Raw genomic sequence first — 18,277 nt, 5'->3', positions numbered from 1 at the left:
ACAGCACCAGCAACCCAGGTTCAATTCCCGCCGCCGTCTGTAGGGAGTTTGTCCGTTCTCCCCGTGACTGCATGGGTTTCCTCCGAGTGTTCCGGTTTCCTCCCACATTCCAAAGATGTATGGGTTAGGAAGCTATGGGCATGCCATGTTGGTGCCAGAAGTGTAGCGACACTTGCGGGCTGCCCGCAGAACACTACATAAATGATGCATTTCACTGTGTGTTTCGATGTACATGTGACGAATAAAGAAATCTTATCTTAAAATACAGCAATGAGTGCAAAACAACAGAATGGTGCAAAGATTGTAGTGAAGTAGTCTCAAAAGAAATGCTGCAATGACAATATCGGAATAACTGAGAGATGTAGTGTTAAGAGTACGAGAATGTGGCAGCACTCCCAGGAAGGGGGTGTGAAAAAGGTGATTGGTTCAGAAGTCTGATAGCAGTAGGGAAGAAGCTGTTCATAAGTCTGGACGTCCGGGCTTTCAAGCTCGGTATCTTCTCCCAGAAGGTAGGAGAGATAAAGGGGAATGGGCAGAGCAGCAGGCATCCTTGATGATACCAGTAGCCTTCCCAAAGTTATGATGAAGATTGAAAAGCAGAGGATGTGGTTTAACTATCCTCTGTAAAAAGGGAAGAGGGACATTAGTGGGTAGTAAGTTTTTATTGCACAGTGAGCTGTTAACTGAGAAGAAAATTAAAGATCGGCTTCCTGAATGTTTGCTGAAGCAGAGCACAACCTGCAGCTGTTATTGTATTGTGCACTTAGCATGGGCGAGCAAGAATGACTTTCTGTCCTGTGGCTCCCAAAGCGCTCAACCACTGGGGTTTTGTTGTTCTATTTTGGAATCTCTTGAAATTTACTTAACCAATATTAGCAATCGATGACTATTGAGAACATCGTTATTAATGTATCTTGTGACAATCCACATGGTAACAAGGTAGATTTCTCTTTTATTTTAGCAATTCCTATGAATTTGTAGATATATTTATTAGTCACATGTACATCGAAACACACAGTGAAATACACCTTTTTGCGTGGAGTGTTCTGGGGGCAGCTTGCAAGTGTCGCCACACTTCCAGCACCAACATAGCATGCCCACAACTTCCTAACCCGTACGTCTCTGGAATGTAGGAGGAAACCGGAGCACCCAGAGGAAACCCACGCAGACACAGAGAGAACGTATAAACTCCTTACAGACAGCGACCGGAATTTAACCCAGGTTGCTGGCACTGTAATAGCGTTATGCTAACCGCTAAACTACTGTGCCTGTCATATAACCCAGGACAGTATGAAGTAGCACGTCATGGAGTAAAGAGCAGATTTGATAGACAGGCAGCCTCCAGGTTACATAAGGGTTCTGTTCCTGAGAACTGTTTGTAAGCCAGTTTCTTCGTGTCAGAAACATGGGTCCTCTATAGTCATCCATATCAGCTTGCTCTACATAAACTTGCTATAATTCTCTCATTTAATTGAATAATCACCCTAACATGACCTATAATTAAGCTAATTGAATATGCATTGTGTCCAGTCATTAATGAATACATGAAACATTTTATTATTATTATTATTATTACTATTTTGAAAAATGCTTAAAAAATATATGGAGAATTTGTGTGAAGTCGGATTTCTGTAACCCAGGGTGCCCCTGTATTGGCTATAATGGATCTATGAAGCAAACTCAGTGTGAAGGAAAGGAGCCAAAGTGGCTGACATTGACCTATAATCCCCTGTGGGTTTTAAATAGAATCTGAGCTCCAGTGTCACTCAATGGTTTCTAGTGAGACAATGGGCGAGGATTTCAACAATAGGAATCTCCACTGTGTTACACCAAATAATAGCACACAGCATTTCCCTTGCCACAGTATTCTAATCAATTCACTGGGCAGCAAGTAGAGCTGCTGCCTCATAGCTCCAGCGACCCGTGCTCAATCCTGACCTCCAGTGCTGTCTATTTGGAGCTTGCACGTTCTCCCTGTGACCATTTGGGTTTCCTCCAGGTGCCACAGTTCCTTCCCACATCCCAAAGACGTGCATGTTGATAGGGTAACTGGCCATTGTAAATCACCTCTCGTGAGTAGGTGAATGGTCAAATTTTGGGGGAGTTAATGGGAACGTGAGAAGAATAAAATGGGGATAGAGGAGGTTTAGTATTAATGAATGTTCAATGGTTGGTGTGGAATCAACAGTCCAAAGGACCTGCTCCCGTGCTTTATGACTCTATTAGTTGCACCTTGGATATCGTTCAGTTTATTTCAGGTTCCCAACATTTGCACAATCCCCAGGTTATAACATGGCTACTTTAATCAGCAAAAAAGGGATCCACTGGAAGAGATACTGAAAATCTATTTGCTGTTTCTCTTGTAAAGATTCTCCAGTGAGGAGGGCAAAGTGCTGACCTCTTGGTAAAAGGTGAAAAAAATGTCATGTGAATCTTAGAGGACAACAAGGAGACTTCATTGCTCAGTATTCACTTACTTCATTCATTCACTCATCTTATCTGTCTCCTCATATGGAATGATTTTGAAACTTCCACTATCACCGACTGAGAGTTGCTAACTCATTGTAAATCAGTGATCAAAATCAAACAAACTGCAGATGCTGGAAATCTCAGAAAATGCTCAGCAGGTCAAGCTGCATCTGTGGGAAGAGAAACAAAGTTAACATTGCAGGTCAAAGACCTTTCATCAGATGCAGATCAATGATCAATCCTGAGACCTTACTGGGTACTGGTATTGGTACTGGTTTATTATTGTCACTTGTACCGAGGTACAGTGAAAAACTCGTCTTTCATACCATTCGTACAGATCAATTCATTACACAGGGCAGATACATTGAGTTAGTACAGAGTGCATTGAGGTAGTACAGGTAAAAAACAATAACAGAGTACAGAGTAAAGTGCATTACAGGTAGACAATAAGGTGCAAGGTCACAACAAGGTAGATTGTGAGGTCAAGGGTCCATCTCATTGTATAAGGGGACCGTTCAATAGTCTTATCACAGTGGGATAGAAGCTGTCCTTGAGCCTGGTGGTATGTGCCCTCAGGCTTCTGCCTGATGGGAGAGAAATGAAGAGAGAATGACCCGGGTGGGTCAATACATCTGATGCCTCCCTCCCCCTCCTTCTTTCCTACTGAAAACTAAGTTGTTTTTCTCTCTTCCCCAGTTCTGATGAAGGGTCCTGGACCCAAAATGTTAACCGTTTTTCCTTCCACAGATGCTGCCTGACCTGCTGAGTGTTTCTAGCATTTTATGTCTTTTGGGTTATTTTTGAGCTGGCATCAGTACTGCTATTCACTAGCCAGTCACAATCTATGCCAATGGTTTGATTGAGGAGCTGAAGTGTATTATATCCAAGTGTGCTGCGGATATAAAGCTGGGCAGGCTGTGAGGGTGCAGATAGCCTTTGGGAGGATATGGACAGATTAAGTGAGTGGGTGACACATGGTTGATGGAACATGGAAAAATATAAGGTCATGCACTTTGAAGGAAAAGAAATAGAAATACAGAGTTTCTTTTAAATGATGAGAGATTGAAAGGTATTGGTGATCAAAGAGGCCTGGGTATCCTTCTGTACAAATCACTGAAAGTTAACATGTTGGGACAGCGAGCAATTAAGAGGGCAGATAATTTCTTTGTTGCATGAGGATTTGAGTATGAGTGAGCCTCAGATATTGTATGGAGATTTGATATCTCTAGCTAAGGATGGATATACTTGCGATAGAAGGAATGCAGCAAATGTTCACCAGATTGATTTCTGGGATGGCAGGTTTGTGGTGTGAAGAGAAATTAAACAGCCAAAGCCTGCAGTCTCTGGAATTTGGAAGGATGAGAGGTGATCTCATTGAACTATACAGAAATTGTATCGGACTTAACAGAATAGAAGCAAGGATGATGTTTCCTCTGGCTGGAAGTCTAGGATAAGAAATCCAACCATGAGGACTGGGACGAGAAGAGATTTCTTCCTCACTCAGAGGGTAGTGGATTTTCGGAACTCCCTACCCGAGAGGGCTGCAGGTGCTCAGTCACTGAATACGTTCAATGCAAATATCTATCTTTCAAGGAAGTAAAGGAATATGGAGTTCATGCTGAATGAAGTGGTACTGAGATGAAAGATTAGCCACCATTTTATTGAATGGTGAGCAGGCGTGAAAGGCCAAATGTCCTATTCTTGCCTTTATTTCTTTTGTAAGTATAACAATACCATATTCTTTTTGGATGTGTACAGACATCTGCTGTTCCTAAAACTCGTTAATGTTGACAGGGCCTCAATTCAAGGAGCAGACAATTTTCTTATGTTTTGATTGACATGCTACCTTAAAGGAAAATGCAATTATTTCATTGTTATGAAAACCTTTCATGATTTTAAAGACCTCTAAGCACAACTAATATGCAAATTGTAATAATGTTGATTTGTAATTTGAACAATTGAGTATAACCTTCGATTCTGGACAGTCAAATGAAATGCACTCTTTTTACAAGATGCTTTTGTGATCAATTATTCTGGTGCTGGGTTCTGGGTAACTAGATTTTATTTTAATTATCATTCTTTGGTTGTTTTCTGCATACAGAACCACTCAAGCACTCTACCTAAAAGTGTCACGGAAAGGAATAAAAGAAAAAAATATTGACGGGAATACAAAACAGATCGATGAACATCTAAAAATAGAAAGGACTTTTAATGTTTTGCATGTGGATCAGGACAATATACAGGAAATATAGGAAGTACAAATCTTGTGGTCTGCAATAGAGTCATAGGGTTGTACAGCTTGGAAACAGGCCCTTCGGCCCAACTCGTCCATGCTGACCAAGGTGCCTTCCTGACCTCATCACATTTACCTGCGTTTGGCCCATATTCCTCCCTATAAAGGCTGCTCTCCCACTCAGTAATGTTATAGTATGTCGACTTTCCACCTGATCCCCTTGATGTCCAAAACTCTATCAAACTCAGACCCATTATGAATCAGCACTCTGGTGTAGAGAATTCTAATGATTCACAACATTCTGAGAGAAGAACTGTCCCGTTATAAGGTTCCTGAACCACCAACCCCTTATCCTGAAACTAGATCTAAATTCTTCAGCCATGGGATCTTTTGGCTTCAGGAGCATCAGGCAGCATCAAAGGCCAAGATTGTCACTGGTGCTGGGACACAGCAGCTCTATTAGCTGCACCGCTGCACTGCCCAGACAGTGAGAGTCACACTTTATATTTTAATATATATAAATTTTATTTTCCAAAGCAGAACTGAAAAATAGGTCATCTTTAATAAGGTATTTCATAAGAATATTAGGAAATAAAGATAGCATAAGGAACATCACAGGCACTGAACCAAACACTACATTCTAGTCCTCTCATGAAATTCATGTGTTGGTCGATGTTTGCATGTTGTAACACTGTTTTGAAGTTATGGGTTTAAATCAAGTACATAGTTGTATTGTAAAGTGGAATATGCTCCAGGGATTGAGTGATATTTTTCTTGCTTTGATTCCTATCACACTCAGGCAGCTGATTCTCTGCAGAACTGGATCCCGAGCTAGCATTTGTATAATCATGGAGAGTTATACAGCATGGAAATGGGCCGTTTGGCCCACCTCATCCATACCAACCAAGCTCTAATCCCATTTGCCTGCGTTTGGCCCATATCCCTTGAAACCTGTTTTAAACACTGTAATTGTACCCACCTCTGCAGCTTCCTCTGGCAGCTGGATCCACAAACCCACCACCCTCTGTGTGAAAAAGTTTCTCCTCAGGTCATTTTTAAATCTTTCCCCCTCACCTTAAACCTCTGCCCTCTCGTTTTAGATCCCCCTACCCTGGGAAAATGACTGTGAGCATCCACCTTATCTACTCCCCTCATGATCTTATATACCTTTATAAGGTTACCCGTCAGCCTCCTACACACCAGGGAAAAATAGTCCCAACGTATCGAGCCTCTCCTAATAACTCAAGCCCTCCAGTCCCAGCAACATCCTTGTGAGTCCTTGTGATTGTAGTGTATTTCTATGTATAGACCTACTTTAACTTTACTAGATGAAGGAGTCATATGATGGACCTACTCTTTAACTGTAACTGAATCAGTCAAGAGTGTGAACTTGTCAGATAGTTTAAGTATTAATACTCCACCTTGTTAATAAATGATTATTCTTCTTTGATATCCATTGGATGCATTTGTTTGTATTATCACCGTAGACAGAAGACATTAGAGTAAGGATGACCATGAAACTATTGGAATGTCATTTAGGGAAGGAAATCAGCAATTCTTATCTGGTCTGGCCTATGTGTGTATCAATTTCCACAGCAATGTGGTTTGACTGTGATCTGTCCTCTAGTCTAGTAAGCCATTCAATTCAAGAGTAAATCAGGCTAGGTAATAAATCCTGACATTACCAGCAACATCCATACCCTGTGAGCAGAAAAAAAACTTCAGCTGATGGATCGTGGTTTCTGGAGTTGGTATATCTGTTTTGTTCATTCACATTGCAGGTGTCAATGTTGTGATGCAGTGGGATGGAGAGCGAATTGATTCTGAGATGTATGTGTCATGGGATTCCACTGGTTCAGAGGAATGGAACTAATTCTATCAGCAAGACATAACCTTCCAAGAAATGTGCTTTAATACAGTTCTGGATGATCTTATTTAACACTGTATTTGAGTAGTAAGTGCGTTGATGGAAAGGGGGGCTATAACACCTGGTGTAGGCTCCAGTGTCAGAGGTAAAGCTGTAAGGTTCTTCGCTTTCACTCTTCTGATAGTCTAGAGGGGTTTGTCTGCAAAGCTGTCTTTGGATAGTGTTCTCCAGATTTACAAAAAAATGGTTAAGTACTTTCAAGACAGTTATACCAACTCCAGAAACCACAATCCATCAGCTGAAGTTTTTTTATTTGCTCACAGGATATGGATGCTGCTGGTAATGTTGGGATTTACTACATCACTTTCGGGCCCTTGAAATGCCACTGTCATGGGATGTGATTGACACCATGTGTCAGATATGGGGCAGGCACAGTAGTGTAGCGGACAGCGTAATGCTATTACAGCGCCAGTGACCCAGGTTCAAATCCAGCCACTGTCTGTAAGGAGATTATACGTTCTCCCCGTGACTGCGTGGGTTTCTTCTGGGTGCTCCAGTTTCCTCTCACATTCCAAAGACGTACGGGTGAGGAAGTTGCGGGCATGCTATGTTGGTGCTGGAAGCGTGGCAACACTTGCGGGCTGCCCCCAGAACATTCTATGCAAAGATGCATCTCAATGTGTGTTTTGATGTACATATGAATAATAAAGAAATCTTATCTCTTACCTTTGCTTGGAGTTAAAATGAGCTGATATACATCATCAGTACCTGGTAGTTCAACCTCAGTTAGGCACCTGACTGCTGTGAGCAATGTCCATACAAAATGTGCCAGCTGATATGGAATGTCTTGGCAGTATGGTGAGGGCAATGCAAACACCACAGTACAGACATCATAACCCCATCCATGCACTGGTCTCATTTATTCATGGAACCAAAACACTGGTCTTTTGAGTTGAAACTAAAAGATAGAAATGAGATGGATAAATATTGTGGCAAGTTCATGTCATCTGATGAGATGTCATTTAAAAATAAATAAAACTGCAGGTGCTGGAAATCAGAAATAAAAAATCAGAAATTGTTGGAAACACTCAGCAAGTTGGAGTGGACAGTCAGACACTTTTTCCCAGGGCGACAATGGCTAACACGAGGGGATTGGAGGAAGGTACAAGGGGGATGTCAGGGGTAAGTTTTTTACACAGAGGGTGGTGGGTGCGTTGAACGCACTGCCTGCAGATACATTAAGCACAGATACATTAAGGACATTTAAGAGACTCTTAGACACATGAATGATAGAAAAATAGAGGGCTATGTGGGAGGGAAGGGTTAAATAGATCTTTGAGCGGGATAAAATGCCGGCACAACATTGTGGGCCAAAGGGCCTGTACCGTGCTGTAGTGTTCTATGTTCTAAGTTGGACAACGTCTGCAGAAAGAGAAACGGAGTTAATATTTGGCTCAAAGACTTTCCATCAGGAAAGAGCAAGAACACATTTGTTTTAAGTTGCAGAGAGGGTTTGGGGAGGATGGAGAGGACAAAGAGAATATCTCTGATAGGGTGAGGCTGTGCTAAATGGAGTCAGATCGTTGACCGACAGCAGAAAATGACAATTTTGATTCAGATGGGCAGACTGAGTTACATGAAGTTGTAGAATTTGATATTAAGTCTGGAAGGCTGAAATCAGCCAGGCAAAAGAAATGTTGCTCTTCCTCAAGCTTATGTTGGACCTCATTATAACACAGAAGGAAGCCACGGATAGAAAGATCAGTGGGAGTGCAAGTAGGAAGGAGAATTAAAATGGAGAAGCAAAAGGGAGGTCTGAATTTCCCCTGTGGACTGAAAGCAAATGCTCCACAAAACAGACACTCAACCGGCACTTGGTTTCACCAATGTAGAGCAGATCACATTGTTGAACACTGAATGCAGTACACAGGAAGAAGTGTGAGTGAATCACTGCTTTGACTGGAAGGGCTGTCTGGGTCCCTGGATGGTGGGAAGGAAAGATGTAAACTAAAAGATGGTGTTGTATCTCCTGCAGAATTGCAATTTTCCTGCAAGGATGATATTTGAATGATCTGAAAGAAATGTAGGGTCTAAGAAAACATGATTGGTTTTGAAGAAGAATCCAAAAATACTCATCCTTGAGAACAAATTCTTCCATGGCCTCACCCATCCCTTTCCCTCTAAAGTTCTCCAAGGTCTTTTACCTTTTTTTAATTCTAGGCTGTTGCATATCACTGATCTCCATTGCTTCATCACAGGGGAGTGTGCCTTCATATGTCAAGGTTATAGCTTTACAATTTCTTCCTGAAACATTGTCCCCTCTCCATACCCCTCCTGTCCACCATATAACTTCCCTCTTCAAAGTGCATGGCTCTATGTCAAAACTGGTTTCATAACTCTTCTATCAAACATTTTGTTACATTAATTGGCCCTATATAAATACAAGTTGTCCATCTCCTCAAGGATTCTGAGTGAACTGGTGTGTGTTTCTGGCACTTCCTTTTTGCTTCAGGTTTTTAACCACCACTGCAACAATGTGTTTTGTAATCTGGAAAAGGAGCATCTGCTTCTTCAGCGCAAGACTGCATAATGGATGCCTGCCAAGTTTTATGTTTTGTGGGAGGCAGTTAATTTTTTTTTATTAGAAGTGTGATCTTGTGCAAGGATAGGGCTAGCTCACTGATTTTTAAGCCTGTTCTTTCTTTCTCCCACAGACAATTGCGACAATCACCTTGTATCTGGCTTGCCTCAGTCAGCATTCAGCTCCTCCTCCGTGTTATCTACCAGCCACAGCCCTGGCTTTGCAAAGCTGAACAGGCGTGATGGTAAGTCACAGGCTTTTTGTTAATGATCAGGCAAATTGTTCAACTTCAGCATACATATGTTTCTCAAATCCAAAGGAAAACACACCAGCTGGTCTTCCTTTCACCAGCAAAGAAATATCTAGGTTGCCTGCCATATATCATATGGCACACTATCCATACGCTGGTATTTACAGTCATAGTGTGCTTGTCAAGTGCTGAGGTAATGGTTTGTTCCCTGGCGTATAATAGAACCTGGATCAACAATAATATATGACAGGTTAATGCTTCCTCAAGCTGACAGCAGAGGTGCTGTTCATCAAAAGGTAATTATATTGCAATCTTACTGGTTACTTAAAGCAAGTGGTTGACTCACAAAATGATTCGAGATGTCCTTTTGAAGCTTTGCTGTGAGCCACAGTTTGCCAGCTTGTGCTGTGTTGGTAGAACTCCTACGGCATTGCTCATGTTGGATCAACATAAAAGGGGAAACACATTAGGTGGGACCAGCACAAAAGAAGCCGGAGGGAAGTGTTCAGAGGCAGTAAACCTAGGCTAGGCTTTGCTGGCTGTGAAAGTTGGTGCCTTAATACTCTTGCTTCTCTGTACATCTCCAACTCTTTATGTCTCCCTTGCTCTGTCTTTCTAACCGGTTTATTCCAGCTACAATTCCAGTCAATCTCTCCAAGACTCTTGTACCTAGGATTGAGCACAATGGTATAACATAACCTTCTCACTTTTGTAATTCTTCCTCTGTAAAAATGCCAGGGTTCTTGCCTGCCTTTTTAACACCTTGACCTTTCATTTTCCTGCACACCCTCAAGTCTCTCTATCTGTGTGTCCCTCAAAGCCTGTGCGAATAGTTTAGATTGCCTCCCTTTGTTCTTCCAATTGGCTTGATTCAGTTCATACTTCCCTGGTTTCCTGTTGGTGTACTCTTCGCTGGTTACTACCGTTCCAAGTTTTGTGTCATCTGTAACTATCGAAATTATCTAAATCCTGGACATTGATCAACAACAGCAGTGACCCTAACATTATACTTCCCTCCATTCTGCAAGCAACCCTTTGCTGTTCTTCCTTGTGTCAGTCAATGTTCTATTCACTAACCCACTGCCCATTAAACCCATGACCATTAATGTTGCTTGCCCTTTTTATTACATAGCTCATGCCTGTAAGAGTGAACCTGGTAATATGAGGTTGATTAAAATCCATTTGATTTGCAAATGTGTATTTTAATAGGAAAGGAAGCAGGTATACTTGGACAATCTGACTTTCTTGTGGTTGTAGTCTTAAACAAATGTAGTTGTTATTGGTCTTTATTGGTCTCTGATGTTTCTGAACAGCCATTTGCACTTTTACTCCTGATACTCTAACCTAATAATGTTCAGGGAGTCCCTCATCACACAAACACAGCAGTTCAAAAGAAGACTTGCCTCCAGCTTTTTAGTTCAATGACATCAGACCAATTAATGCAGATCTTGCTTGCAAATGTTCATTTCTTAAGGATGTATATTAAAATAATGATCAGTTTGAGAATGTATTTGAGACCAATTGCCTTTACTAGAGTGGTTTCAGTGATATCAGCCAAAAGGTAAGATTCAAAAAATTGATGTCCTTCTTGGAGCAAAGAAGAGTCATTATTTAAAAATAAAGAGCTGCCTATTTAAGATAGAGATAAGTTTTTTTTTTCTCATTTGGAGGACCGTGAGTCTTTGGAACTTTCTTCCTCAAAGGGTGGTAGAGGAGAGTTTTTGATTATTTTTAAGGCAGAAGTAGATGATATTTGACAAGCAAAAGGGACAAAGGTTAGACCAGGAAGGTAGGAATGTACAAAGAACATAGAATAGTACAGCACAGAGCAGGCCCTTCAGCCCACAATGTTGTGCCAACATAGCTATTCTCTCCTACCTACAGAATGCCCATATCCCTACATTTTCCTCTCATTCATGTGCCCATCCAAGCCCCTCTTAAAAGCCCACAATGAATTTGCATCCTCCACCCTATCAGGCAATGTGTTCAATAAAAAACATACCCCTCACATCTGTTCTGAACCTACCCCCTCTCACCTTAAATGCATACGGTTGAGGTTACATTCAGATTAGCCATGATCTTATTGTATTGTGAAGCAAGCACGTGGCATCCTCCTGCTCCTAGTTCATGCATTCATATGCATGTTTTCAAGAACACTAAGAGGTGATTTGATAGAGGTGCACAAGGTTTAAGGTGATGGGCAAAAGATGTAAGGATATGCGGGAAAGTAGATTTATGCAGAGAACGTTAATGACCTGGACCTCACTGCCTTTTGGGGTAATGGAAGCACAGTCAACACAGCTTTCAAAAGCGAGTCGGACAAGCACAAGGGAAGATGGCTTGCAGGGCTGTGGAGAGGAAGTGGGGGAGGGAATGAAATTGATTAATTGGATGTTGTGTATGGAGCAGGCATGGACTTGATTGGCTGATTGCCATAATTATTCCATTATTCTATAACAAAAAGTATTTGACATTTAGGCAATTGGTTTGATCCTAACTGGAGATAAGAAGTCTGCAAAGAAGTGCAGAATGTGGACTTATTTCCTCATGATTCAAATTACAACTATTGCCAAAGCAGTCCATTGTTATTTTGTCTAAAACCCACTCTCTAACCTAATGGGAGAGGAATTGTCGACATTTCCAATCAAAATCCTGCATCAGGACTGGAATGCCACTGTCCAGTTATTGATATTGGTTTATTATTGTCACTTGTACCAAGGTACTGTGAAAAACTTGTCTTTCATACAGTTCGTACAGGTCAATTCATTACACAGTGCATTGAGGTAGTACAGGGTATAAACAATAACAGAATACAGAATAAAGTGTCACAGCTACAGAGGAAGTGCAATGCAGCTAGACAATAAGGTGCAAGGTCATAACAAGGTAGTTTGTGAGGTCAAGGGTCCATCTCATCGTATAAGGGAACCGTTCAATAGTCTTATCACAATGGGATAGAAGCTGTCCTTGAGCCTGGTGGTATGTGCCCTCAGGCTCCTGTATCTTCTGCCTGATGGGAGAGGGGAGAAGAGAGAATGACCTGGGTAGGTGGGTTCCTTGATTATGTTGGCTGCTTTACCAAGGCAGCAAGAGGTATAGACAGAGTCCATGAAGGAGAGGCTGGCTTCCGTTATGCGCTGGGCTATGTCCACAACTCTCTGCAGTTTCTTGCAGTCCTGGGCAGAGTAGTTGCCATGCCAAGTCATGATGCATCCAGGTAGGATGCTTTCTATGGTGCATTGATAAAAGTTGGTGAGTGTCAAAGGGGACATGCCAAATTTCTTTAGCCTCCTGAAGAAGTAGAGGTTCTGGTGAGCTTTCTGGGCTGTGGCTTCTACGTGGTTGGACCAGGACAGGCTATTGGTGATATTCACTCCTAGAAACTTGAAGCTCTCAGCCCTCTTGACCTCAGCACCATTGATGTAGACAGGTGCATGTATACCGACCCCTTTCCTGAAGTCAATGACCAGCTGTTTTGTTTTGCTGACATTGAGGGAAAGGTTGTTGTCATGACAGTTAACTCAAAATGTCTGTTGTTAGTGTGTACTTCACAAGCAGCTGTATACATCACATCAGCCAATGCTGTCTTTGAGAACATAGGGCTGCAACAGTTCAAGAAGGTGGTTTGCAGGCACAGTAGTGTAACATTTAATGTAATGCTTTCCAGTGCAAGTGACCCGAGTTCAATTCCGGATGCTGTCTGTAAGGAGTTTGTACGTTCTCCCCATGTCTGCATGGGTTTCCTCCGGGTGCTCCAGTTTCCTCGCACATTCCAAAAGATGTACGGGTTTGGAAGTTGTGGGTATGTTATGTTGGTGCTGGAAGCCTGGTGATACTTGCGGGCTGCCCCCAGAACACTCTATGCAAAGGTGCATTTCACCGTGTGTTTCGATGTACATGTGACTAATAGAGATATATTACCTTATCTTATCTAACACTTTCTCAAGGGTAATTAAGCATGGGCAATAAAAGATGACCTTGCCAGTGCTGCCCAGGTCCCATAAAATGAATAAATTTTTAAAAATCACAGAAGAAACAGAAGTAGTGGTAGACTATTTGGCCCCTCAATCCACCTCCAGCACTCAGCAAGGACATGGCCAATCTACTCATCATAATTTCCCTGCTTTGTCCCTGGGCCCCTTCTTTCTTTCAATTTCGAGAAATCTGTTGACCTCCTTTGAATTCAGTCAATGCCCAAGCGTCCATAGCTCTGTGGAGTCAAGAATTCTAAAGATTTGCCCGCTTTGGGTGAAGAAATTTCTCATTATTTTAGTCCAAATTGACCCAACCCTTATTCCGTGACTGTGGCCCCTGTAGACTCCTCAGCCAGAGAGACATCTTCCCTGCATCCACGCTGTTGAGCCCAATTTTACACCAGTCCTACCCAAAACCATTTTAGTCTCCCCACGTTCCCATTAACTCCCAACTCCCCCACATTCCATCACTCATCTACAACTGGTGGCAATTGACGGTGGCCAATTAAGTGACCACAATTTTGAGATGTGGTTGGAAACCGAGCACCTGGGGGAAATCACACGGTCACAGTAAGCTCATGCAAACTGCACAGAGGCAGCAGCAGAGGACAGGATTGAATCTGGATTGGTGAAGTGGTGAAGCAATAGCCATACTAGCTGAGCCACTGCGTGCATATTTTCCACATGACCTGTCTGCACAAAATACTTCACAGCAAGTGGCAAGACAAGGTTCCAGATATGCAGATTCTGTCCCCAAATGAACCTTCCCGGCATTTACACATTGTTTTAAGAATCACAGGTCAGTGGGCAAAACATGTCAGAAGGACGTCTGATGACAGAGTATCAAAGCAGCTACGTACTGGGGAACTGACTGAGGTCAAATGATCACGTGGTGGACAGAAAAAGTGATTCAAAAACTCTCTCAGAACATCCCTGAAGAGGTTCAACTCTGACACAGACCACTGGGAACAACAAACACTGGATTGTCCTGTTTGAAGGACTCACATTAAAAATGGCACTCGCTCATATGAGGAAGCTGGAATGGAGGAAGCAAAGAGGAAAACAGAATCTCAAAAATCAAGAACCACTGATGATACAGCATCCTTACACCTCCGTCACCTGTGTGAAAGGAACCTTCGAGCCCAGACTGGTCTATCATCCATCTCCACACACATCACAACATTATAATCTAGCTGTCATTGTCTTACTTGAGAAGGAGTGATGAACAACATTTTAATCACATCTAAAAGCTCCGGATTTGTTTCGAATTCCACTGTGGGTGATTTTTGTGGCAAACAACACCAAATTGTCTGTTGTGGCAGTGTCCTCAACTGAACATGAAAGAAGGGTGAAAAATGATTTGGCTGCATACGATACATAGTTTTGATTAATTTCAGTCATGATTTCTGCTGTTTGGATTTAATTTTGGAGAGCAGCTCGTTGGACAACAACAGTGAGAAAGTTAAAATCCAGACATTGATATTGAGGTCATGCCAAGCATACCAGATCCCAGTTAATACGATTGATTGCCAGCTGACTTGGAATGAAATGGGAAGTGATGATGATTATCAACGACCTCAAATTAGGCTTTATTTCATGGGATTGTGTTTTAGTACCATATTGCAAAGATAAGAGATATGCAAAGATAAGAGATAAGAGATTGCAAAGATATGTTATAATGAGGTATACCTGTTTAAAGATTTCTCTAAGAAAATTGTTGTTGTTGAAACTTCTGATACTGGAGGAACTCAGCAGGCCAGGCAGCATCCATCGAGAAAAGTAGGTGGTCAATGTTTCGGGTCAGGACCCTTCTTCAGGACTGAAGATTGGAAAAGGGGAAGCCCAATATATAGGAAGGAAAAGCAGAGCAGGGATAGGTGGACAAAAGTGGGGAGGCAGGGTGGGCACAAGGTGGTGATAGGTAGATGCAGGTAAGAGATAGTGATAAGCAGGTGCGGGGGAGGAGGGGAGAGCAGATCCATTGGGGATGGGTTAAAGGTAAGGAGAGAAAGGAAAACAAAAGAGAGAAAAAAGAGAGATAGGCTAGGAAAAGGAAGAAGAGAAGCATGGTGGTGGTGGTGGGGGGATGTTGTGGGGAAGCGGGGGGTGGCGATTACTTAAAGTGGAAGAATTCAATGTTCATGCCGTTAGGCTGCAAGGTTCCAGAATAGAAAATGAGGTGCTGTTCCTCCAGTTTGCGCTTGGAATTCTCCTGGCAGTGGAGGAGGCCGAGGACTGTCATATCAGTGATAGTATGGGGGGGGAGCTGAAGTGACTGGCAACAGGGAGATGCAGATCGCAGTTACGGACAGAGCGCAGGTGTTCTGTGAAACAGTCACCTAGTCTGCGTTTGGTCTCACCAATGTAGAGGAGGCCACACTTGGAGCACCAGATGCAGTAGATGATATCAAGGGAGGTGCAGGCGAATCTCTGTCTCACCTGAAAGGACTGTTTGGGTCACTGGATGGAGGTGGTGTAGAGGCAGGCGTTGCACCTGTGGTGGAGGCAGTGGAGAGTTCCCAGGGTAGGAGCAGGATGGGTGGGGGGAGGAGTGAACTAGAGAGTCACGGAGAGAACGGTCCCTGCGAAAGGCAGAAAGGGGTGGGGAGGGGAAGATATGCACGGTGGTGGGGTCCCATTGGAGATGGCAGAAGTGGCAGAGAATGATGTGTTGGATAGGTAGGCTGGTGGGATAAAATGTGAGGACAAGGGGGACCCTATCCTTGTTGGCTCTGGGAGGGGTGGGGGTGAGAGCAGAAGTGCAGGAAATGGCAGAGATACTGGTTTGAGCTCTCTCGACCACAGTCAGGGGGAAGCCCCGGTTAGAAGAGAAGTTGAACGTCTTGGATGTCCTGGAGTGGAAAGCCTCATCATGAGAGCAGAGAAAAGGATAGCATCCTTGCAAGAGACAGGGTGGGAGGAGCTGTAATCCACATAGCTGAGGGCATCAGTGGGTTTGTAGAAGATGTTGGTGAATAAGGAATCTCCTGAGATGGAGATGGAAAGATCAAGGAAGGAGAGAGAGGTGTCAGAGATGGTCCAAGTTTATTGGAGGGCAGTGTGAAGATTGGTGACAAAATTTATGAAACTGGTTTATGAAATTACTGGGCCTAAATTAGCCAAATGGGTGAAGACAAAGAAAAGAAGAATCTTCTCCCCATATTGACCTGTAATTATTAATGAAGTAGAGAAAACTAAGGTGAAGATACTGCTGTATCAGGTTGGTCACTGAAGCTGAAGGTGTGTTCAGACAATTAGGTCAAATAACAAGACGTTGCAAAATTTTGAAAAGACTTGGAAAATTACTGCAACCTTCCACACCATGAGTCAATGGAAAATTTCAAGTTTTTCAAATGTCAGGCAAATGGGGAAACATTCGATACGTTTGCCTGAACTGAAATAGCTGGCCATAAGTTGTAATGCCAGAGATCTGAGGGGCTTCTTGACTCACAAGGAGATTATGTATGGAATTTGAGATGCAGGATTGATGGAGCATCTGGTAAAACCTGGCAAACTGTGTTAAATCTGAGCTCTTTAAACCAGAGTTGATGAGTTGGACAGCAAACAACACAATTCTGTCCCTGCCATCAAACTAAAGCATGAAAGGAAATAACAGGAGCCGTTAAGTATGCAAATATTGTGGCAAATGGAAAGAATGAAGAAACGCCCACCTGATGGGTTGGAAACTGCACAAATGCAAAAAGATTAATAATTTTCTATCCCATCGCAGAGGGAGGAACATGAGCAGCAAGCTAGGAATACTAGTGAGGGGGCAAAGTCAGCTCACAAAACTGTATAAGCCACAAACATTCCTGTAAAAGGGAGTATGACAAGATGAAAGCTATGATGTTGGCAGCGGATGAAATGAACAGATCAGTGGAGGAGAAGTACCCAACACAGATCATTGATATTATGTGAGGAGAGGGAAGAGAGTAGACAGTGCTGCATGAATTTGTAAGAGAAAATATAATTGTTAGCTATGGGCAACCATACAACGGCACTGCAGCTGGGCAAATATTTGCTTTTCCACTCTTGGGAAGTGGACGTTGCACAGTCTACATCTGTTGATGTCTCTGAACTGAATGGACAAGTTAAGAGTAAATAAAATTGATGGGTCTGGATTCATATACAGGCTCTATCAGTATCAGATGACAGTGTTCCTCCCCCAAAGGTTTTTACAGCAATCCAGAATGTGATGGTTATTTTTCAACTGACAACAGGTTTTTTAATTAAGTTTCAGAATTATGTAATTACTTGAATGCAACTTCTCCTGTTGTCGTGGTGGGATTTGAACTCATGTTTCTGTACCATTCTCTCTGGAGATGGAGTTCAGAAGGATGAGGGGAAGATCTCATTGAAACCTACCTAATACTGAAAGGCCTGGATGGAATGGACACAGAGAGGATGTTTCCATTAGTAGGAGAGTCTAGGATCCGAGGGCACAGCCTTAGAATGAAGGGACATCCCTAGAAAACTGAGATGAGGGGAATTTCTGCAGCCAGAGGCTGGTTAATCTGGGGAATTCATTGACACAGAGGGCTGAGGAGGCCAAATCATTGGGTGTATTTAAAACAGAGATTGATAGGCTCTTGATTCGTAAGGGAGTTACAGGGAGAAGGCAAGAGACTGGGGTTAAAAAAAATCAGCCACAATTGAAAGGTGGAGCAGACTCAATGGGCCAAATGACCTAATTCTGCTCCTATATCTTATGGTCTTATGATCTCATATAAAAGCTGAAAATGAATACTCCAAAGAGGCAAAAGAAGCAGAAAGTAGGGCTTGTACTTGCAGAATTATGCAACAATCATTGGTAACCATGCAGATCAGTAAATGAACTGGTAAACAATACTGACAATCTGATGAGAGTTCATACTTCTACAGGTATAAATTCTGTAGTCGACAAATA

General features: G+C 42.5%; 1 protein-coding gene across 3 annotated transcripts in view; it reads left to right on the top strand.

The window, feature by feature from the left end:
- The window catches only part of LOC127572752 (contactin-associated protein-like 5), a 1,205,714-nt gene that overhangs the window by 100,629 nt on the left and 1,086,808 nt on the right, over window positions 1-18,277 (top strand). For all 3 annotated transcript variants that reach the window (XM_052020359.1, XM_052020369.1, XM_052020350.1), the window contains exon 2: window positions 9,284-9,394. In XM_052020359.1, the coding sequence (XP_051876319.1) occupies window positions 9,284-9,394 (111 nt within the window). The remainder of the gene's footprint in view (window positions 1-9,283; window positions 9,395-18,277) is intronic.

Source organism: Pristis pectinata, chromosome 1 (genome assembly GCF_009764475.1).
Source record: "Pristis pectinata isolate sPriPec2 chromosome 1, sPriPec2.1.pri, whole genome shotgun sequence".
NCBI classification, from domain to species: domain Eukaryota; kingdom Metazoa; phylum Chordata; class Chondrichthyes; order Rhinopristiformes; family Pristidae; genus Pristis; species Pristis pectinata.
This window is presented reverse-complemented; position numbering and strand designations above follow the sequence as displayed.